This window comes from Anomaloglossus baeobatrachus, chromosome 12, assembly GCF_048569485.1.
Source record: "Anomaloglossus baeobatrachus isolate aAnoBae1 chromosome 12, aAnoBae1.hap1, whole genome shotgun sequence".
NCBI lineage: Eukaryota > Metazoa > Chordata > Amphibia > Anura > Aromobatidae > Anomaloglossus > Anomaloglossus baeobatrachus.
In genome coordinates, this window is record NC_134364.1 from 43,559,533 (window position 1) to 43,583,048 (window position 23,516).

The 23,516-nt window shown below is 48.1% G+C and overlaps 1 protein-coding gene across 1 annotated transcript in view; it reads right to left on the reverse strand.

Annotated features, from left to right (window-relative positions):
• The window catches only part of MNAT1 (MNAT1 component of CDK activating kinase), a 191,496-nt gene that overhangs the window by 38,586 nt on the left and 129,394 nt on the right, over positions 1-23,516 (reverse strand). Inside the window, exon 7 of the mRNA XM_075331260.1 lies at positions 13,398-13,519. Coding sequence (XP_075187375.1) covers positions 13,398-13,519 — 122 coding nt within the window. The remainder of the gene's footprint in view (positions 1-13,397; positions 13,520-23,516) is intronic.

Genomic DNA, 23,516 nt, shown 5'->3' on the forward strand with positions numbered 1-23,516 from the left:
ACCCCCCCGAGTGGGCGGAGAGAAAAAGAAAAACATCTCTGCTTCATAAGCGGTCTACCTTTAATTTCCAGAGAACGTCTGCACAGTCCCACGTCCTACAGGGGGCAGCTCCGCCATTTTCCTGTTATTGTATTTGTGGGTGCAGAATAGTTATCTGGTGGCTTGGAAATGTTGTTATTGGCTTTTCTGCATCACATTTTGGGTTTTTTTTTCTGGTTGGGAGGAAAATTGAGTTTTATCCACTGTCTGGTATATTGAAAAGAGAACAACATGTGCAGCCGCAAATGAGATTAATATGTGGCAGGGATGACACCGGACTGGCCAGCGTCAGGGCAGACGGGCAACAATGCACTTTATCATCATCATATTCAATTACTATGCAATGTATAGAATCATTCATTTGGAAACGTTTTTAAACAAACATATCCAACTGCAAAATCAGCAGATGTACGACTGTGTGCGCACGCGGAGTTTTCGGTGAAGAAATTTTCTACATCAAAATGTGCACCTTGTGGCAGAAAAATGCACCAAAAAACACATGCATCTGTTGGTGTGTTTTGGTGCCTTTTTGTGCCATGTGTGTTTTTAGTCAAGTCAATGGCTGGAAGAGCTACAAAGCGCAAGAAAAAACCAAAACACACCAACAATTCACATGCTGTAGATTATTTTCTGCATCAAAATCTGCAAGGAAAAAATAAGCAACGTGCGCACAGAACTACAGGATTCTCATTTACTTTGCTGGCAGTGGGATAAACTTGCGTTTTTGTCACAAAACTGCACCAAAAACAGAGCGTGAGCACACAGCCTAAAAGTGAAGGTCCGGTATTTGTTTTTCAGTCCAAGATTCTTTGCAATACCTTTCGGAATGTTCTAGGTCCATTTTCCCAATACCAAGTGGATGATGATTGATGGATGATGGATGGATGATTGATGGATGGACGGATGATGGATGATGATGATACAGTGTAGATGATAGCGGCAAGATGTACCCCCTAACCCTTTTTCAATGGAGCGACAGTTACACATATCCATTCATTTTTTATGGGTCGGCATTAGATAACTCAGTACAGATCTCAGCTACCTCTGACATTCCTATGCTGGGAGCGTCAGTACACCTGCACCCAGCTCCATTAAAATTATTTAGCTGATCAGTGGGGTCTCAGCAGTCAGACCCCTAACATTCTTGCAGAAGAGACTCTTGTGATTATCCCTTTTCGTTGAGGTCATCTGCCATCTTGGATACTTCTGCTCTCATATGGTTCTTCTAATGCTGTCTACATTTCCAATAATGCCTCTAGTTTTCTAGAGCTAAAGCAGTGTAAGTTATCCATTGCCAGACACCTCTAGTGGTGGGTTGTCTCCAACCCCTAAGGAAAGGATCACTGAAACGCGCGTCAGGGAATAGCGGCACGCCTGGATTATTTTTGACCACACAGAAGGTATAACTCCCTTACAAAAATTGACACATTTTAGAACTTTATATTTTTGATACTAAAGGCTTTTATACCATATCTCATTTATCTTATTTATATATACCATATCACTCCGATATTTAAGTTTGCACTAAGCACTTTGTTATATAAGATAAATGGATATATGTATATAATAGTGGTCATTGCATCAAGCACTTTACTTTTTGGTAAATCGCTGCTATAATTTATGGGACTTTCTCCTGCCTAGTATTTCTATGAATTTGTAGTAAATATTTATTTTAATAATTGAATAAAAATATTAATTTTTAACATCAACTTCATAATCATTCCCTTTATTTATTGTATCCTTGGGATTCTTATCTAAAAGTTTTTTTGATATTTATATACATTTAATGGCGATTTTATACGGAATTTCTGATCATAACCTCTAATGGTGGGCTGTGTCCACAAAGAACTAGACGATTTGCCATGTTACAATTCGAATGCAGAGTCCTTCTTACTCCGGACACCAGGAAATATCAGGAGGACCTTATACACATTAGATTGTTGGCAGATGTTGCAAAATTGGCGGACTTGGACGACAAACAATTGTGGCCAGCTTTATAGAGCTGACATAGAACTATTGTCATCTGACTCACACTGCAAAGTCATATGTCATGCATCCTCAGCCAGTCTCCTCTGCCTCCTGCTTGTGATAGGTTTATACCTGTCATATATTACTAGCAGAAAGAAGATATAGAGTCATCGTGGTTTTATAACTCTGCAGCTAATCGCTCTATAGACTCTCGATTAAAAAACAAAAGAATGAGCAGGAGCATGAGTTGATATACGTGCAAATTATAAGCGCATGTTAAACAAAACCCAAGATAAAAAATAATATGGACAGGATCAAGTTGTGTTCATCATTCAAATAACCTCTGCAGTCAATCATTGGCCATTGTGCGGTAAAGTAAGATGTGGCTTGTGATTGAATGCAGTGATCATATCAATGATGTATGGGACATTATTATTGTGGAAATGGTGGGGACAAATGGATAGATTGTTTAACATTAGCATAATGGAGTCTTTATTTATTGATAGCCTCTATTTTAAATATAAAGTAAGTAAATAAGAAATAAGTAAGAGTAAATGTTGGAAAATCACAAAAAAAAAAGAAACCATAGAAAGTGGTAATGTCACAGGTGTGTCACGGGTGACAGACAGTTCTGTGGTGTCCACTTATAGAAGGTCACAGCATTTGGCTGCACAAACTGCTCCCTGACCTATCATTCCTGCTTGGTTTTCATCCCTTTTCCTTTAGGACCCTGTGGCGTTGTTCAGCCTGTCAGCTGCAGTTCATCAGTACTTCCCTTGTCTTTATATCCCTTCACTTCCTATTACTCGGTGCTGGTGATATTTGTTACATCTTTATCAAGCCTTCAATGCAAGCAGGCGGCTTGCATACTTCTGGAGAACCTTGGTGGTTGTTGCAGTTTCACTAAATTGTTTGTTTTCCCTTGTTTGTTATCCCTGTGTGTCCTTTTGTGCCTAGTGGGGGTGATGAAGAGCTCGTCCCATCTGCTCCCTACCTAAGGCCAGGTATTCTGCTCGGCGCATAGGTGCAGAACCTATTAGTAGGTTCGGTCAGGGGTCACCATCTCCCACTTCCCTAGACACAGGGTTTCCCTTGTCTTTTGCAGTTTGCTTGGTACTTCCCCGTACCTAGCGTGACAGGTAAGCTTTGTACAGTGGTGGCCACAGGTAGCTAAAATGTTGTTATTTACATATATGTCCTTGCATAGGATTTGGAGCTCCATATCAGAAAAATGGAGATCATGTCACTAAGGCCATTAATCGACATAGAACTTAACATATGGATTCACTACTTCATGAAATCTTTTACCTTTGGAGATAATCAGTTTTGGGTTTTTTTTCTAAGGCTAAGTTCACATTTCCGTTGTTTTGCATCAGTCACATGCGTTGCTTGACGCATGTGACTGATGCGCTGTACAACGGATGACAAAAAAGAATTTCATTGTCGGACTCCGTTGTGTGCGGGGGGGCGGAGCTGAGGACGTCAGTGCCGCGGTCTGCATGGCTGGGGACAGGTGAGTGTGTGTGTGTGTGTGTGTGTGTGTGTGTGTGTCTGTCTCTACATGCGGAGTGCGCGAGGGGGCGAAGCCGAGCGGGGCCGTGGAGCTGAGGACGTCAGTGCCGCGGGGACTGCAGGGCTGGGGACAAGTGTGTGTGTGTACACATGCAGAGTGCGGGAGGGGGCGGAGCCGAGCGGGGAAGTGTCGTCCTCCTTGCACACTGTATCCAGGGTAAATATCGGGTAACTAAAAGCAAAGCACTTTTTGCTTGGTTACCCGATATTTATCTTGGTTACCAGCATACACCGCTTAGCGCTGGCTCCCTGCACCCGTAACCACTGTAAATATCAGGTAACTAACCAAAGCGCATTGGTTGGTTACCAGATGTTTATCCTGGTTACGGGGGCAGGGAGCCAGAGAGAGCATGCGCAGCAAAATCAATGGGGATCGCGCTGCTCAAAAAACGTTACAGGCTGCGTTGCTCCCGCCTGGCGGTCAGTTAAACGACTGACCGCGACGCAGCGGATGCAACGCAGCATCATCAGTCGCAATCCGTCACTAATAGAAGTCTATGGGGAAAAACAGGATTCCTGCAAAATATTTTGCAGGATACCGTAATTCCTCTAGGCGACGGATTGTGACTGATGCAAAACAACGGAAGTGTGAACTTAGGCTAAGGCTACTTTCACACATCAGTTTTTTGGCATCACGCACAATCCGGCGTGTGCCTGATGCAACGGATCGGGCGCAGAATATGCAAAAACAAATGCGCCGGATCCTTTTGTTTTGACGGATCCAGTATACCTGATCTGTCAAAAACGGATTCGGCGCATCCGGTTATTGCATCCGTTTTGCCTGTTTTTTGCTTGATCCGTTTTTTTTTTTTACAATAAAAAGCATGCTCAGTTTAAAAAACGGATCCGGTGGCCGCATCCGTTTTTTGCCGCATTACGCCGAATCCGGCGTCCATAGGCTTCCATTGTAAACCATGCCGGATCAGGCGTGATGCGTTTGTCAGAGACAACAAACGTTACAAGAGACGTTCCATCCAGCCGCCGCATTAGCCAATTACGACGGATCCGGCAAAAGCGGATGCAACGCAAGGCCATCAGGCACAATCCGTCGCTAATACAAATCAATGGGGATAAAACGGATCTGGCGCCGGATCCGTTTTATCCGGATTGTGCCTGATGGAAAAAAACTGATGTGTGAAAGTAGCCTTAAAAGGGATAAATGCGTTTTGTTTTTTCCTAACACTTTCTAGGCATTGTTGACCTTGATGTTTTTTGCAATCCATGAGCAGCTTCCAACCTACATCTACACAACCTAGAAGACATCGGATCCTCTATCCAGCGGCTGACCAGTATGCACCATTAGGACAGACTTACAAGCCATCACTCTCCCCTGTAGCCCCCGTCCTTACTCCTCACTCGCATGCTGGGGCTCTAAACTTGTTAGCAGACTGCCAGGAATGATGCCGAAATAAAACCAGGCATTGTTAAAGCTTTTGAAAAGAGAACAAATAGTCTCCATTCTCCGCTCCTCATATCTAAATATATATTAAATTAAATAGCAGCAGGGTCTCAACAATACGTCCTACGCAGTATCGTATAACCGTCTGCTTGGAAGCAAGTCTTCTGCTAAAGTCATTGACGCTCTTAAAAGACTGAAACACTCGGAGATTACGTATAAAGGCCTACAACCAGCAAAGCCAAAAATATTGTAGTCAAGCACTTTCACAGACCAGAATAGAAAAAAAAAAGTGAGGAATTCTTCTGAGAATGAGAATGCCGTAGAGAATAGTTCATGGTCTTACGTAAGGAAACAGAAGTATGATCACTCTTCCAAAGACTCACTATGCAGAAGAACATCGCAAATTTGTCGCTGCCGGATTGGGTCATAGATAATGTCCAACTCTATAGATGAACCCAAGAGCATCAATCACTTCGAGAACAATGAGGGGGTAGGAGAAACGTTCTTGTTCTATACAAATGGCTCTGATATATTCCTCTAAAAACTGTTATAGAGAGAGAACCTGGCTGTCTTGCTTTCTCCTCCTTATCCCCTTCTTGGACACCATTAAAGGGAACCTGTCATCAGAAATTTTGCTTTAAATCTAAAAGTCTCCCCCTCTGCAGCTCCTGGGCTGCATTCTAGCAGGTTCCTGTACGTTTTGTGGCCCCTTTTAAACCAAATTAAATACTTTATAAACTTGTACCTTTTGCTATGTAAATTTTGTAAATCGTCCATGGGGGCGGGCTCTCTGCTGACCGTTGCTGTTCCTCCAGCAGATTTACGCCGCCCCCCCCAACACTGAATTTCATATCTCAGGACGCCGCCCCTGGGCGCCCGTGGTCCCGCGCATGCGCTGTGCGACTGTAGCGGGATTGTGCACCGTGTGCACGTGTGACCGCTGGTGACGTTTTGCGCAGGCACGAGGTTATGGGTGGCGCTGTGAGTGTCATCAGCAAGTGCCGCCCATAACCTCGTGACCGCACTTTCCCCTCTTCCTCCAGCGTTCTGCGCAAGCGCTTGCTGGCCAGATGACCCCGACGTCACCTCTTTCCCATCTTGCCCTGCTGCAGGGTAAGATGGGAAGGAGGTGACGTCGGGTTATTTGGCCGGCGAGCGCTTGCGCAGAACGCTGGAGGCAGTGGGGGAAAGCGCGTCCACGAGATTATGGGCGGGCACTTGCGATGCAATCACAGCACCGCCCATAATCTCGTGCTTGTGACACACGTCACCAGCGATCCTGGCGTGGGCGGCACCTCGGGCGCAGTGGGCGGCGTCCTGATGGATGAAATGGAGCGTGGGGGGACAGCGTCAATGTGCTGGAGGAACAGCAACGGTCACCAGAGAGCCTGCCCCCATGGACGATTTACAAAAATTACATAGCAAAAAGGTACAAGTTTATAAAGTATTTAATTTGGTTTAAAAGGGGCCACAAAAAGTACAGGAACCTGCTAGAATGCAGCCCACGAGCTGCAGAGGGGGAAACTTTTAGGTTTAAAGCTAAATTTCTGATGACAGGTTCCCTTTAACAATTTTGCTTGGGACTATGGTGTTTTCAAAAAACTGCTATTCTTCGAAAGAGAAGACAACGTGCCAAGACGTCCAATTTAGCAACAGTCTACATATTACTTAGGTTTGGGAAAGTGCAATGTTGCTTTCTGCATCTTTGTTTTCAGTCTAATGTGAACTAATCTACGAAGAGACTGATTGGCATTGAAAGAGCTTTGCTCGGGGAACTCATCATTGAGTAGCATGGACGTTCCTGGAGCACTTGTCACACACTTTACAACATACATACGATTTTCAGCTTTCCTAGGTAACAGATACTTCCTCTTCTGGTCCGTACGAGCTGGTGATTGAATTACCCTTCCCGCTTGTTTTGTCTATAATCCACATTAAAATGTTTAAAATAAGGGTTCAATAACCACCCAACATCTGGTGCGCAGAAGCTTAGCAAATCCAGCAACAAATATGTAAAGACATCACCCAGGGATTGATCAGGTATCAAAAGGTCAATGGTCTGATTACAGATGGAAATGGTTAGATCGCAGGCCCATCACAGTCAGACAGAACAGGTTAAAAGGGAAAATGTCAGTCACCTGATCACTGCAATGTGTCACTTACTAGGCTGCTTGCTGTAGTTTTGATAGAATTCCTGCTTCCTCTGCTGTAGATGTAGCAGAGCTAAGACTTCTAGGCTCTGTATAACCCCACCCACACCACTGATTGGCTGACTGTGCACAGTGTACACAGGAAGCTGCCAATCAGTGGTGGGGGCAGGGTTACACAGATTAGCTGGACCAACTGGCATGTGAGACAGTCTGGCAGTGATAATCTCCAGCTGATAAAACACTGATTGTACTGAAAGTGAAATATCATTGGAATGAGGCTGTGCTGCCCTATAATTCTCTCAAATTAAATAGCAAAAACCTGCTGAGAGATTGTGTTTAAAAACCATAATCATACTGAATGAATGATTATGTCACTTTGTCGTATACACCAGAAAAGGGGACAGACAGTGGTTAGCACTGTAGTTTTGCCACCAAGGACAATATATACATGGTTTCCTCCAGGTTCTCCGGTTTCCTCCCACACTCCAAACATATCCCGACAGGAAATTTAGATTGTGAGCCCCAATGGGCAGTGTTGCTGATTTATGTGAAGATCTATGGATTTAATGGTGCTATATATGTGAATAAATATTAGAATGAATTCAACTACAGTATATACAGTACAGACCAAAAGTTTGGACACACCTCATTCAAAGCGTTTTCTTTATTTTCATGACTCTAAAAATTGTAGATTCACATTGAAGGCATCAAAACTATGAATGAAAACATGTGGAATACAATACTTAAAGTGTGAAACAACTGAAAATATGTCTTATATTCTAGGGTCTTCAAAGTAGCCACCTTTTGGTCTGATCACTGCTTTGCACACTCTTGGCATTCTCTTGATGAGCTTCAAGAGGTAGTCACCGGAAATGGTTTTCCAACAGTCTTGAAGGAGTTCCCAGAGATGCTGAGCACTTGTTGGCCCTTTTGCCTTCACTCTGCGGTCCCAGCTCACCCCAAACCATCTCGATTGGGTTCAGGTCTGGTGACTGTGGAGGCCATGTCATCTGGCGTAGCACCCCATCACTCTCCTTCTTAGTCAAATAGCCCTTACACAGCCTGGAGGTGTGTTTGGGGTCATTGTCCTGTTGAAAAATAAATGATGGTCCAACTAAACGCAAACCAGATGGAATAGCACGCCGCTGCAAGATGCTGTGGTAGCCATGCTGGTTCTGTATGCCTTCAATTTTGAATAAATCCCCAACAGTGTCACCAGCAAAGCACCCCCACCCCGTCACACCTCCTCCTCCATGCTTCACGGTGGGAACCAGGCATGTAGAGTCCATCCGTTCACCTTTTCTACAAAGACACGGTGGTTGGATCCAAAGATCTCAAATTTGGACTCATCAGACCAAAGCACAGATTTCCACTGGTCTAATGTCCATTCCTTGTGTTCTTTAGCCCAAACAAGTCTCTTCTGCCTGTTCCTGTCCTTAGCAGTGGTTTCCCAGCAGCTATGTTACCATGAAGGCCTGCTGCACAAAGTCTCCTCTTAACAGTTGTTCTAGAGATGAGAAGGTGTGTCCAAAACCTTTGGTCTGTACTGGATATGAGAAACTTTCAAAGACATCTGCACAAAAAGAATCACGATAGGATAGATGTGGGTGTCACAATGGTTGGTCCTCTGTGCTGAGCTGCCCCATTTAATTACAACGGTAAAGATTTGGGTTCTTTTTACCGGATGGCCAATCCAACCATGAAGATACATAACTGTGTTCCTTTTGCGTCACCACATGAACATTTTTGGTTTGTGTACACAAGACGTTCCTTCTCCATTTGAGTGAATAGTGGACTTGTAATTCTTTATATCCAGTCAGATGGCAAATGCAGACCAAACCATGATAACACCACTATTTCTCAAAGGATCAAGTGTCTTTTATAATGTTTTCTCATTTTCCACATGTAAAACTTTTTTTTTTCACTTTAGCTGAATAGAAATATACTTTTCATACTCATGAATCATCTTTGAGCTGTTGGTAATAAAAATCTCAGTAAAGAAGAGCCTTCTCCCTGAGTATAAAGTAATCACGAGGGGTGAAACGTTTGACATCTGGAAGCTATTTGGTTGACAATGGACTGATGGGGGCCATACTTTTTGACATGGTTTTGTAACCCTTTCCAACATCATTAGCATCATCAAACATCTTCTTGTCAAAAATGTTACTTTGATCAAAGTAGATATAGTTTTCGGAGAGGCTGCATACTGTGGGGAAGAATCTGACGGCAACAGCAAAGTACGAGCTGCCTGGTAATGTTTGATGCCATGAACTGGTGGAGCATTTTATTGTACTTTGTGTCCACTAGTGATAACTGTCAGATCAGATTAGAGAGGTGTTCTCATATTTCCCTGATCAGTACCTTCCTTAACCAAGACTCTGAAAAACCACTAGTGCATGCCCTCACCATCTCCCACCTTCACTACTGCAGTAGTGATGGGCAGTCTGTATCTTTTTGGTGATTCAGTTCCAATGGCTCCACTCACCAAAAAGAGCCGGATCTTTCAGATCGTTCAAGGATCCCTATTAAATATGTGATCACATATTTAAGATTACTTTAATGCTGCCGAAACCCTGCCCACTATCGTCTAAACCCTGTCCACTTACAAGTGGCAAATTAAATTGGTGCGTACGTGGGGTTTTGTTCAGGTGGACGGGCTTTCTTCTACTGAACACTGGACTTTTACACCCAGTGAGAGCCGTTTAGAGAATTCAGTGGCTCTCACTGGGGATCCGGCTACTGTCAGTCACAGCAGGGAGCCGGATCTTTGTGTTGGATCATTCGCAACCTACACATCACTATATTGCAACCTCCTGCTCTGTGGCCTCTCTTCTAACACTCTTGCACCCCTCCAATCTATCCTAAAGAATGCTGCCCAACTAATCCACCTCTTTCGCCACTATTCCCCGGCCTCTCCTCTCTACCAATCCCTTCACTGGCTTCCCATTGCCCAAACACTCCAGTTCAAAACCTTAACCATGACATCCAAAGCCATCCACAACCTGTCTCCTCCATACATCTGTGACCTAGTCTCCCGGTACTTACCTACATGCAATCTCCGATCCTCACAAGATCTCCTTCTCTACTCCCCTCTTATCTCATTTTCCCACAATCGCGTACAAGATTTCTCCCATGCTTCCCCCATACTCTGGAGCTCTCTACCCAAACACATCAGACTCTCACCTAACATGGAAACCATCAAAAGGAACCTGAAGACCCACCTCTTCCAACAAGCCTACAACCATCTTTACCCTAAAATACTGTATCCTCACCAACCCTCTGTAGACTGTGAGCCCTTGGGGGCAGGGACCTCTCCTCCTACTGTACCAGGCTGTGTCCCGCATGGTTCATGATTATTGTACTTGTCCTTATTATGTATACCATTTTCACATGTAAAGCGCCATGGAATAAATGGTGCTATAATGATAAACAATAATAATAACCTTGCCCATTTATGACATCTCCACAGGATGTAGGCACTGTATTCAGTGCGAGAATTGAGCCACATCGCCCACCGTAGAGGTTGTCTGAAGTCTCATCCATTTCTATGGAAATTCCAACCACCTCTCCACTCACATTGGTGGCTGGGAGAGACCAGATCTTGAGATATCCCATTACTAGGATCCACATTTACTACACATTTACGACATATCCTGTGGAGGTGTCATCGATGTATGAATTGGGCAAACACGATGGAAGTAAAAGCCTGGAAATGCTCTACCATAGGATTTCCCATTACACACCACTACTGTGGGGTAAAAATGTAACCTGATCAGAAAAAAAATGAAATTCATGACATTGGGTATAAATTTTCCTCATTTATAACAAATACAAAATAAAGTGCTCGGTGAACCCTTGGCAAGACTAAACGCCATACAGTACACTAAAGGCCACTTTACACGCTGCCGATCGCACCCGCCCCCGTCGTTTGTGCGTCTCGGGCAAATCGCTGCCCGTGGCACACAATATCGCTGGTAGGAGTCACACAGTACTTACCTGCCTAACGACGTCGCTGTGTCCGGCGAACTGCCTCTTTTCTAAGGTTGTGGTTCGTGCGGCGTCATAACGACATCACACGGCAAGCGTCCAATTGAAGCGAAGGGGCGGAGAGCAGCCGCAGGAAAGACACGCCCACCTCGTTGCCTGAGGACGCAGGTACGCTGTGTTCGTCGTTCCTGGGGTGTCACACGTAGCGATGTGTGCTGCCTCAGGAACAAAGAACAACCTGCGTCCAGCACCATAAGCGATATTTGGGATTTGAACGACGTGTCAACGATCAACGATTAGGTGAGCATTTTTGATCGTTAGCGGTCGTTCGTACGTGTCACACGCAACAACGTCGCTAACGAGGCCGGGTGTGAGTCACAAATTCCGTGACCCCAACGACATCTCGTTAGCGATGTCATTGCGTGTAAAGCCCCCTCTAAACCTGTAATATTACATATTTCTAGACACACAACCAAACCCCGAAAACCTCTGAATGATTAAACCCCCCATGCTCTCTAGTTTCCACCTGATGCACTGATGTATCAAGACCGGATAGTGTAACCGGAAGGGGCATGTTACATTACAACCCTTGTTCCTCGTCTCTGGAAGATTAGCCTTCGTCTGCAAGCGTTTTACTCTGCTCTCCCCCTATTGAAAACATATGTACGCTCAGTTAAACTGAGTATGCAGGTCGGAAAAGATAGGAGTAAGCCGGAGATTAGTTTGGTTGATGGCTAACTAGTGTGTTGACACCAATAAAATATTGTTATACTCTTTTTCGCCTTACACACTTAGAGAAGCTGAGATCCAAACCATTTGTACTGCCATAGGAGGGAAACGGAGCTCATTTCTCAAAAAGAACAGGTTTACAGGGTTATTCCCATTGTAAAAAGCAATGGCATTTCTATAGGGTATGATCAAGGGGAGTCTGATATCTGGGAATCTCATTGTATCATCCATGTTCGTTAGGGTGTCATCTATGAAATGTTAGAAGACAAGTAACTTGGCGGAAGAAAATATTAAAGGGGTTTAAAAAGTTCTGGAGGGGGGAGCAACCTGACCACTTCTCTGGTCAGCCGCCTCGTTTCTTACACCCCTCCTTTCCTGCTCCTAAAGTTTGACACCTTAAGTGATTGAACAATCACTGATCTCGGGGAGACCAGCCAATGAGTGATTCTTTTTAGGAGACCACCATTCCCTTATCATATCTTTAAACTCGTCAAGAGCTGGATATTGACTAAAAGGGCCACTTAATATGGTGGTTATGGTGGTTTCCTAAAAAGAACCACTCCTTGGCTAGGTCCTTCCCGGAGGGATATCTGACTATTTTCCGTGTTGAGACTCCTAACAGAGGCTCCACGAACCTTTTTTGATTTGCATACTTCCCAGGGGGCAATGCACCTAGGATTTCACTGTGTTGAGCGCCTTCGCTGGCTGCCAGCAGTGTTTTCTCTGGCTGGTCTCCCCGAGATCAGTGATTGTTTTGTCTTGCTGGTCTACTAGGCATTGCTCCCACCTAGCCAGAATCCTACTCCACACTGATGGGGGGCAATACCCCGAAACAGCTGTCTGTGGATTGATACCTGGCCATGGTATTTCCCTTGTCATATCTTTAAACTCGTCAAGAGCTGGATATTGACTAAAAGGGCCTCTTATTATGGTGGTTATCGTGGTCTCCTAAAAAGAGCCACTCCTTGGCTAGGTCCTTCCAGGAGGGATATCTGGCTATTTTCCATGTCGAGACTCCTAACAGAGGCTCCACGGACCTTTTTTGATTTGCACCTTAAGTGACTGCAGAGAGCAATCTCATGCAGCAGCTGTAGTGTCCGGACCAATATCGCCACCACCGCACAATGGCTGCAAATCTTATCCAAGATGTCGTCACTATGGACAATTTGTCATCATGGAACACAAGGCGTGGTGATGGACGAGAGACACAAGAGTTTTATTAAAAGACTTCATCCACCAGAACACGTTGGGCTTTACTTACAAGACAGGTTTAATTTTCGGAGCCCTCGGAAATGTTTTCTAGTAGAAACCGCAGAATGTGTTAAAATGTTTAGGGCTTATTTTACAAAGTGTAAGGCTGACTTACAACGCTCTAAAAGCTTCACTTACGTCACAGCAAAATTCTACACGTCCACGGTCGGCACATTGTTTACTGAACCAGATGTTCTCCAATTAACCATGTATATATTTGACACTTGCTTTCCTAAAGACGGCTTATGTCCGTGAATGATTTCAAGCCGTCGGCACATGTACAAACAGAAAAATACACTTACCCCATTCGACTCAGCACTTCTATTTCGGGAACCGGTGGGCCATACATCTCTATGTAAACAGGCTGATATCGATACAAAGTTTCCTCCAGTTTTGAAACCGGCACAGAAGAAACATGCTGACCCTACACACCAAAACAATAAAAAGAATAAAAATAAATACATTTTTGTACGAGTAGAATCATAGATGCAAACAAACTACCGACACAAAAGTAAAGTTTTAGCTCAGGACCAGATGGCGAATTTTATTTCAAGATTTTGACCACGGCCTCAGCAGATGACATTTCGAATTCTCTCAACTTTATTTCCTGTTTTCTCCACTTAAAGGGAATCTGTCAGCAGCTATGTAAGCTGAGGACAGTGTGCTGTAGAGGTTGAAAACCAAAAATCAACTGTGCTCCTCTTATCAGGCTGTGTGCTGTTTAAAAGGGAACCTGTCACCTGGCACCGGAGACACCCATATGGCCAACCGCGCGACCATTAGGTAAGTATTATAAAGTGTTTTTTATGTTCTCACAGCGGCCTGGGCTCTTATATACAGCATGTTAGAATGCTGTATATAAGAGCCCAGTGGTGGTGGCCACAGCTTATAAGCCAAAAAAGTGCTGATAGGTTCCCTTTAAACAAAAGGCTTAATCACTTGGTGATTATCATTGCTGTGATTAGGTGGCTTGTGCCATGTTGTCCAGCATCCCACTTCCTCTGATTGACACCTCAGTGGTGTGGACGGGGACAGCTCTCCGCTCTGCTACATCTACAACCTCAGATTAACTAGCTGCACCTAGTAATCTAAGTGATACATCATTAGATTTAGGATCGCTTTGCCTACATGAAGCTGCTCTCAGACGAGGTAGCAAAAACCTGCTGACAGATGTCTGCAATACAAAAATGGCTGCAGGTCTCATGACTCGAATGTGAATGCTTGATATCTGACCATCAGATCAGGAGATCCACAGACGGTCCGGGCAGACCGTGATACGCAGACGTCTGAATTCAGCCTTAAATGGAGGATTGCATCTTGGCAGAATTTACAGGAAGCTTGCCCTAACCTAAGGAATTGTTAAAAAAAAAAAGTTTACTCTTATGCAGAAATCTGATCCTCAATTCGGCCACTGAAGGGAATCTGTCTGCACAAACCAAGTGCAGTTCCTGAGTGCACCCTTGGTGTGGCCAGACTTCAGTTGCCCATCCCACCTACTTGTTTTCCATCTATCTTTGCCTTCTCTTTCTTTACAGCTCTCATTTATAGGAGGCAGAGTAGTTCAGAGAAAGATTAAAAAAAAAATAAGTAGGAGGGAAAGTGCACAACGCTGCTCGGCCTTGCCAAGGGTGCACCAATCGCCTGTGTTTGGCTTGAACAGTCATTTCTGCTGACCGACAACCTATAACAGCCGTAACCCCTATAAATATATTCTCTGCTTTGTCCTAATAGGACACTCTTTTAAGGCAATAAATATATGGATATCGCTACAATAAAACAGGATGGTGTATGCTAGTAAAATGCTATCACTTTATAACATAGTAGTACCCCCCTTGGTAATGTACCACAAATATTAAAATGTTGGAACATCTGTAGTAATTAAGAAGGGAATTAATTTCTTACAGTCATACAGTATTAGGCAAACATCTCTGATCCTAAATCCTAATGATAGCAATTAATGAGTTCCTGGAAGTATTAGCTTATAGAGTAATTAATTGCCTAAAGAAAACTACACAGCAATATCCAACAGGGAATATGCAAAGAAAAAAACGGAACGTTTGTAGGACGGGAAACAGTAAAGTAGCGGGGGAAGGAGCCATCGCTGGGTCTGCTGTTGCTCTCAGCTATCACCATCTGTCCCATACACAGAGTTGACATTGCCCTGGTATTGTGACTATGGGCGTACCGGCAATTACACACTAACAACCCGTATGGTGGGGGGATGCCAATGTCCAGGAAAGAAGGATCGGGAGTGTTGGATTTACCAGGCCCAATACTCTGTTCTGCCTGGAGGCGAGCAGCCCCACAGGTGTCTGCCAGTAGTATATATGACCTCCCCACTGAAATAAGATGCACGCTCAACCAAGCTGAGCATGCATGTATATGGAGGGAGTCGGGAGAAATAATAGTTATGTGATGTATGTGGGCAGCTTAAAGCTCTATATAGTTGCTGTTTGACAGACGTTTTACCAGTAGCTGTGACAAACATTTTCTTTTGCATGTGTTTAAGAGACTTTCAAGACAGTTTTAAAGCAGAAACATTGCTCTTGTTCTTGTGATGTGACCAAAGAAATAAAATCAAATGAGGAAAATCTGTAGTGCCTTGGATACTCCTATTGCATTTGTTGGTAGTTTGGTGGAGTCGCCCCATGGAAGAAAAGAGGTGTGGAGCGGGGACTACAGGACTGACTGCATAGCAGGTCCATAGATCTCATAGATCTCACTGAAGAACCAGGAACGGCAGGGTCTGAGGGTCCTCACATTATTCTCGGCTTTGTTATGTTACATACATATGACATATGCAGTGTATATACGTTATACTGATTATATATATTTATCTATGTAACATATTGTGAGGTAAATCCGGAGATATGACGATAAATCATGATATTCAAGTATGTCAGGAAGCCCTCTCCTGGTGTCACCCCCCCTTTCCTTCACACAACTGGTTTAGCAACAAATCCCATGGCCATGTCCTGTGATATGGAAATTAGGTGGCTTTAGGACAATGGACACAGGATGACTCCCTGCCGTCACCCTGTAGTAGGAGCTGCTAGCTAGTTAGCAAGGCTATGGAAATAGCCAGACAGAACGACTCCAGTAAAAAATGGTTCATATCTCGCAAGCCATATTTCCGATAAATATGGCAACCATAAAAATGGTGTCTCCGCATGTGGACGATGCCGGCACCCCCTTTTTATGGGAGCAGGACATTGGGAAATGCCCCAGGCGTGATATCAGCCAATGGGGAACTGGCAGACAGGTCATGAGTCCCCTCGTTCTGTAGCTAAATTCATAACTGTCACAATGAGAGCATTGGCGTCTGCCTACGACGCTCCCAGGCAAAGTTATGGCCAATATCCCCTTTGCTGGATAATTCTGATCCATGCAGGGGGAGTGGCAGTGCTTCCCTGTGAGGTCACTAAGGTAGGAGGGGACCTGGATTGCCCAGGTTGATAACCCTACTTCGGCCATTTTCCAGTGTTCTTCTGCTCGGGGGCCTGGTTGGGAAAGACCTGTGAGGGAGTTCCTGGAAACCTGGTCTACAGCGCCCCCCTGTGGCCAGACGCAACAAGGTAACTGCTGGAACTGTGTATGCCTGTTTGTAACCCATGCTTTGATTGTAACTGTACTCTGTCATATGTATATTCTGTAGATTCCCTATTGTATATATTGTAGTTTCTAGTGTGCTTTAGGCTGATTAAATTATATAATTAATCTTGGGCTGTTCTGTTATCTCGATCTTGAATCCCACGTCTGTGTGTTCGGCTAATAGTTACCGTAAATCGGTTGGTGGCAGCGAATGGTGCCAAGGATTATTGTGGGGAGGCCAGTGAGATTCGGGGAGATTTTATATATTCCGCCCGCGGAGGTCGGGGGAATATATACCTTACTCTCACCGGGGACCCTTCAATAATCGGCATAAGTAGTATAGCGGCCTCCTTGCTTATTGTCGGGCAATTCCATAATTGGCCTGACTATAAGAGGGGCGCTAGAGAGCGCGTCACGTGCTCTGTCTGTCGGTCGGGAGGTATAAAGGAGGGGTGACCCCCACTTGTTACCCCCCGATTGTGACGTACTGGTAGCCAGCGCGGGGGATTTCTGAGTGACCCCCCCGGTGGTTTGTGACATATTGGTGGCATAGCGGTGGGATCGAGATAATAGTGTGTGTGAGTGTGAGGCCCATACTCCCAGACACTAAAGACTGCCTGCAGCAGCTGTGGCTGCTGGGGTCTTCAGACTAGCTCAACACTAGAGTGTCAGAGTGCAGATACTGTAAGGTGTGTGGAGGCATCAGGTGTCAGTTCTGTGTCAGTGACCAAAAGTCTGCAAGAATGGCTGATGGCACCAGGAGCAGAGCTATGCAACTGGCCAATGCTAAGGCAGGAGCCGAAGAGAGGGAGGACGGTGCTGTGGACAGCAATGAGGAGGTTGCCCACGAGTCCTCCAGGAGCTCGACGCCAGAAAACCGTTCTGCCGAGGACATTGCGCAACCTGGCACTGCTGGACAAGATGAGGAGGAGCTCACCCAAGGTTCCTCAACGAGCCAGATGCCAGCCCTCCGCTCTGAAAGGGACAGTGAATCGCCTAGCTCTGCAGCGTGCCGCAGATCACCACGTGCCATTCCACCGAGCCTGGGAGGCTCGGATAGCCTTCTTCAAATGGCTATGGCCCTTCTCCAGGCTGGAGACCAGAAGGGCTACAAGGAACTCCTGGCAGAGCGCAGGGCAGAGCGGCAGGCAGCGCGTGACGCTGAGGCTGCGGAGCGGCACGCAGAGCGTGAGGCTGCGGAGCGAGAGCGGCAGGCAGCGCGTGAAGAGCGAGAGCGAGAGCGACAGGCAGACCGTGACCACCAGCTGCAGCTAGCTCAGCTCCGGCCCTCATCAGCCACACGTGACCTTCAAGACACCAAACTTCCAAAGGTCCGTGTTGAGGACTTCCCAGTGCTGGAGAAGGATGGAGACTTGGACTCTTTCTTGACTGCTTTTGAACGGACTTGCTTGCAGCACCATCTGGACAAGGACCAGTGGGCCAAATACCTGACCCCCCGTTTAAGGGGTAAGGCCCTGGATGTCCTTGGGGACTTGCCTGCTGAGGCAGATCAGGGCTACGACACCATCAAGCGGGCCCTGATCCAACAGTACAACCTCACCCCGGAGTCCTACCGCAAGAAGTTCCGGAGCCTACAGAAGGGACCAAAGGACTCCTGGGCTGACCACAGGCGGGCACTTGCCCGAGCTGCCGACCACTGGACCCAAGGCCTGCAGCTTTCCACCGGACCGGAGATCCTGGACTTGTTCATCACGGAGCAACTCTTGTGGAACTGCCCTGAGGATCTCCGCCAGTTCATCCGAGACCAGAAGCCAAAGGGGTCCACGGCTACAGCTGCCCTTGCCGATGACTACACCAACAACCGGGCCCCTGAGGCCAGGAGAGCGGCCACCAGCAGCACCTGGAGAGGGGGTAAGATGAATTCTGCGACTGCCCCACCTGCCCCTAGACTGCAGGGGGTGTCCCCCTCAACTCCCCTCTCCAGGCCCGTGGCGGAACCAAGACGGTGCCACCAGTGCAACCTACCTGGACACTTCAAGGCCATGTGCCCTCAGCGTCCCAAGGCCCCGGCTCCGTCCCCGTCCCAAGGGCCGCCCAAGGTGTATTGTGTGGGTGGGGGTGGTGGTAGGTCCCTGGACAGCTTCCAACCTGTCACCGTCGGCCAGTCTGTGACCATAGGACTGCGAGACAGCGCCTCGGAGGTGACTCTGGTGCGGCCTGAGATGGTGTCCCCCCAAGACTTGATCCCTGGAAAAACCCTCGCTGTCTCCGGGATTGGAGGCACTGACCCGGCGCTGCCTGTTGCTGACATTTATGTGGACTGGGGCGCAGGGCGGGGGGTGAGGGAGGTGGGGGTAACTGATCGGATCCCTGCAAACGTGCTACTTGGGACAGATTTGGGGCAGATAACCTCCCAGTTTGGGCCCCAACCAAGGGCTGAACCTTCAGCCCGTACTGACATGCCTCCGGACAATGTTAATGTGTTATCTATGAATGATGTAAGGGAGGAGGGAGTGAACTCTGATATTTCTGCTTGCATAGACACCATAGACACACACACAGCTGCAGCTGTGACAGGGGAGGGGGTCAGAGAAAGGTGTGACAATGCCTCTACAAGTAATCAGCCTGTGAGCTGGGATCTGCTGCCCTCTGCAGGGATAAGCAGAGAGCAGGGTGCTGCAGGGGGAGGACCAGTGTGTGGGGTGGGGGCTACCACAGCAAATGTGGGGTCCCCAGAGATTTCACAGCGGGGTTCTGTTGCTGCAGGAGGGGAACAGGCAGGTGAGATTGGGGCCGGTCCAGGAGCGGAAGTGCTCCCAGGTAAGATCTCGGTGCATGGTTCCCCCACAACCGGGGTGTCAGGAAGCCAGGTAGGTCTGCCTGAACCGGCGACTTGGTCAGGAACGGAGGAGGAGCAGGCACGACCCACGGTCGCAGCGGCTGTGGCCGCCGTCACCCGCAGTGGGAGTGCTGGAAGCCAAGGGGCCTCCCGGAGGTCCGATAGCTCTTCCCCTTCTGACCAAGTGGCAGCCGAGTCAGGTGGAGGCCAGGACACAGGTCCCGGGGTACTGACTGAAGATGTGACAGTCTCGTCGATTCTGGCCACCTCTAGTCAGGGGTTTCAGGCAGCGTTAGAAGCTGACGACAGCCTGAAAGCTCTTAAGGAGCAGGCGGCACAGCCTCCCTCGGACTCGGACCCGGAGCGAGTGGTCTGGGACCAAGGACGGCTGTACCGGGCCACGGTCCAGCAGGGTTCACCGGAGGCGTGGCCCAGGGACCGACAGTTGGTGGTACCCTATCCGTTCCGGACGGAGTTGTTGCGGATCGCACATGAGATTCCGATGGCCGGACACCTAGGGATCGCTAAGACCAAGGCCAGGTTAAACCAGCATTTCTACTGGCCAAAAATGGGGGCCGATGTGGCTGCCTACTGCCGTTCGTGTGAAACCTGTCAGAGAGTGGGGAAGGCGGGGCCACGCCCCAAAGCCCCACTGGTATCTCTGCCAATCATCGATGAGCCTTTCAGGAGGGTGGCTGTGGATCTGGTCGGCCCGCTGGCCATCCCCAGCAGCTCCGGGAAACGCTTCATACTGACGGTAGTGGACTATGCCACCCGGTACCCAGAAGCAGTGGCCTTGTCGTCCATTCGGGCTGACAAGGTGGCCACCGCATTGCTGGAGATTTTCTCCCGAGTGGGTTTTCCCCAGGAAATGCTCACTGACCGGGGGACCCAATTCATGTCCCAGCTGATGGAGGCCCTCTGTAAGCAAGTCCAGGTGCGACATCTGGTGGCCAGCCCATACCATCCACAGACTAATGGCCTGTGCGAGCGGTTCAATGGCACCTTAAAGCAGATGCTTAAGATGTTGGTCGACTCCCATGGGCGTGACTGGGAGCGGTATCTCCCACACCTGTTATTTGCTTACCGGGAGGTTCCACAGGCCTCAACAGGATTCTCACCGTTTGAGCTCCTGTACGGGCGACGTGTGCGGGGCCCCCTGGCTCTGGTGAAAGAGGCTTGGGAAGGGGATTTGGCCACCCCTGGAGTGTCGGTTATCGAGTATGTCATGCGCTTCCGGGACAAAATGCAGGCCTTGACGCAACTGGTACACGACAATATGGCTCAAGCCCAGGCCGATCAGAAGCGTTGGTACGACCAGAACGCTTGTGAGAGGACCTACCAAGTGGGTCAAGAGGTGTGGGTACTGGTCCCCGTACCACAGGACAAGCTTCAGGCAGCCTGGGAAGGCCCATACCTCGTGTACCAGCAGCTCAACCCTGTGACGTACCTGGTCACCCTGGACCCTGCCCGTGGAAGGCGGAAGCCCTTCCATGTGAACATGATGAAGGCACATCAGGAGCGGGAGGCATGTGCGCTCCCCGTGTGCAACCTGCCCGAGGAGGGAGAAGCGGAAACCCTCTTGGATATGCTAGCCCAGGTTAGGGCAGGCGGATCCATTGAGGATGTGGAGGTTGGCCACCAGCTCTTGGAAGACCAACGGTCCCAGCTGTGGGCCACCCTCCTCCCCTTCCGGGGGTTGTTTACCAACCAGCCCGGAAGGACTGACTTGGCTGTCCATCACGTGGACACTGGGGATCATCCCCCGATCCGGCGTTCAGCATATCGGGTCTCCCTGGAGGTGCAGCAACACATGCGCCAGGAGATTGACGAGATGCTGAAGCTGGGGGTGATCCAGGCATCCAACAGCGCTTGGGCCTCGCCTGTAGTCCTCGTCCCTAAGAAGGACCGAACCACTCGGTTCTGCGTGGACTACAGGGGGCTCAATGCGGTCACGGTCGCCGATGCGTACCCAATGCCACGCATCGATGACCTGCTCGATCAGTTGGCCGGGGCTCAGTACCTGACCATCATGGATCTGAGCCGGGGATATTGGCAGATCCCCCTGACTCGCAAGGCCAGGGAACGCTCTGCCTTTATTACCCCATTTGGACTGTACGAGTCCACGGTGATGCCATTCGGGATGAGGAATGCCCCTGCCACTTTCCAGCGGATGGTCAACACCCTGCTCAAGGGACTTGAAGGGTACGCGGCCGCGTACCTGGATGACATTGCCGTCTTCAGTCCCACCTGGGAGGACCACCTAGAGCATCTAGCACAGGTGCTCAGGCGGATCCACCGGGCAGGTTTGACCATCAAGCCGGGAAAGTGTCAGCTGGCCATGAGCGAGGTCCAGTACCTCGGTCACCGGGTAGGTGGGAGAACACTGAAGCCCGAGCCTGAGAAAGTGGAAGCCATCGCATCCTGGCCCACCCCCAGGACCAAGAAGCAGGTGATGTCCTTCTTGGGGACCGCTGGGTACTATAGGAGGTTTGTTCCATGCTATAGTAGCCTGGCAAAGCCCTTGACGGACCTCACCAAGAAGAAGCTGCCCTCTGCAGTCGATTGGACAATGGACTGCGAGACAGCCTTCCAGGCCCTAAAGGACGCCCTGTCCAGCCCGCCCGTGCTACAGGCAGCCGACTTCACGCGGCCGTTTGTAGTACAGACCGACGCCAGTGACTTCGGCCTCGGTGCGGTGCTCAGCCAGGTGGACTCTGCGAGCCAAGAGCACCCAGTCTTGTACCTGAGCAGGAAGCTGTTACCAAGGGAAGTTGCCTATTCCACGATGGAGAAGGAGTGCCTGGCCATAGTGTGGGCCCTGCAGCGTCTGCAACCCTATCTATACGGGCGCCACTTCATCGTGGAGACGGACCACAATCCCCTCAGCTGGTTGCACACCGTCTCTGGGACGAATGGGCGATTGTTGCGATGGAGCCTTGCGCTCCAGCAATACAACTTCACCATTCGCCACAAAAGGGGCCGTGACCACGGTAACGCAGACGGGCTGTCCCGACAAGGAGAGGTCGCGGACGGGCGCACGGGGGAACACCGGAGTGTGCTGCCCCCTAGCGCCCTCAAAAGGGGGGAGGTGTGAGGTAAATCCGGAGATATGACGATAAATCATGATATTCAAGTATGTCAGGAAGCCCTCTCCTGGTGTCACCCCCCCTTTCCTTCACACAACTGGTTTAGCAACAAATCCCATGGCCATGTCCTGTGATATGGAAATTAGGTGGCTTTAGGACAATGGACACAGGATGACTCCCTGCCGTCACCCTGTAGTAGGAGCTGCTAGCTAGTTAGCAAGGCTATGGAAATAGCCAGACAGAACGACTCCAGTAAAAAATGGTTCATATCTCGCAAGCCATATTTCCGATAAATATGGCATCCATAAAAATGGTGTCTCCGCATGTGGACGATGCCGGCACCCCCTTTTTATGGGAGCAGGACATTGGGAAATGCCCCAGGCGTGATATCAGCCAATGGGGAACTGGCAGACAGGTCATGAGTCCCCTCGTTCTGTAGCTAAATTCATAACTGTCACAATGAGAGCATTGGCGTCTGCCTACGACGCTCCCAGGCAAAGTTATGGCCAATATCCCCTTTGCTGGATAATTCTGATCCATGCAGGGGGAGTGGCAGTGCTTCCCTGTGAGGTCACTAAGGTAGGAGGGGACCTGGATTGTCCAGGTTGATAACCCTACTTCGGCCATTTTCCAGTGTTCTTCTGCTCGGGGGCCTGGTTGGGAAAGACCTGTGAGGGAGTTCCTGGAAACCTGGTCTACAGCGCCCCCCTGTGGCCAGACGCAACAAGGTAACTGCTGGAACTGTGTATGCCTGTTTGTAACCCATGCTTTGATTGTAACTGTACTCTGACATATGTATATTCTGTAGATTCCCTATTGTATATATTGTAGTTTCTAGTGTGCTTTAGGCTGATTAAATTATATAATTAATCTTGGGCTGTTCTGTTATCTCGATCTTGAATCCCACGTCTGTGTGTTCGGCTAATAGTTACCGTAAATCG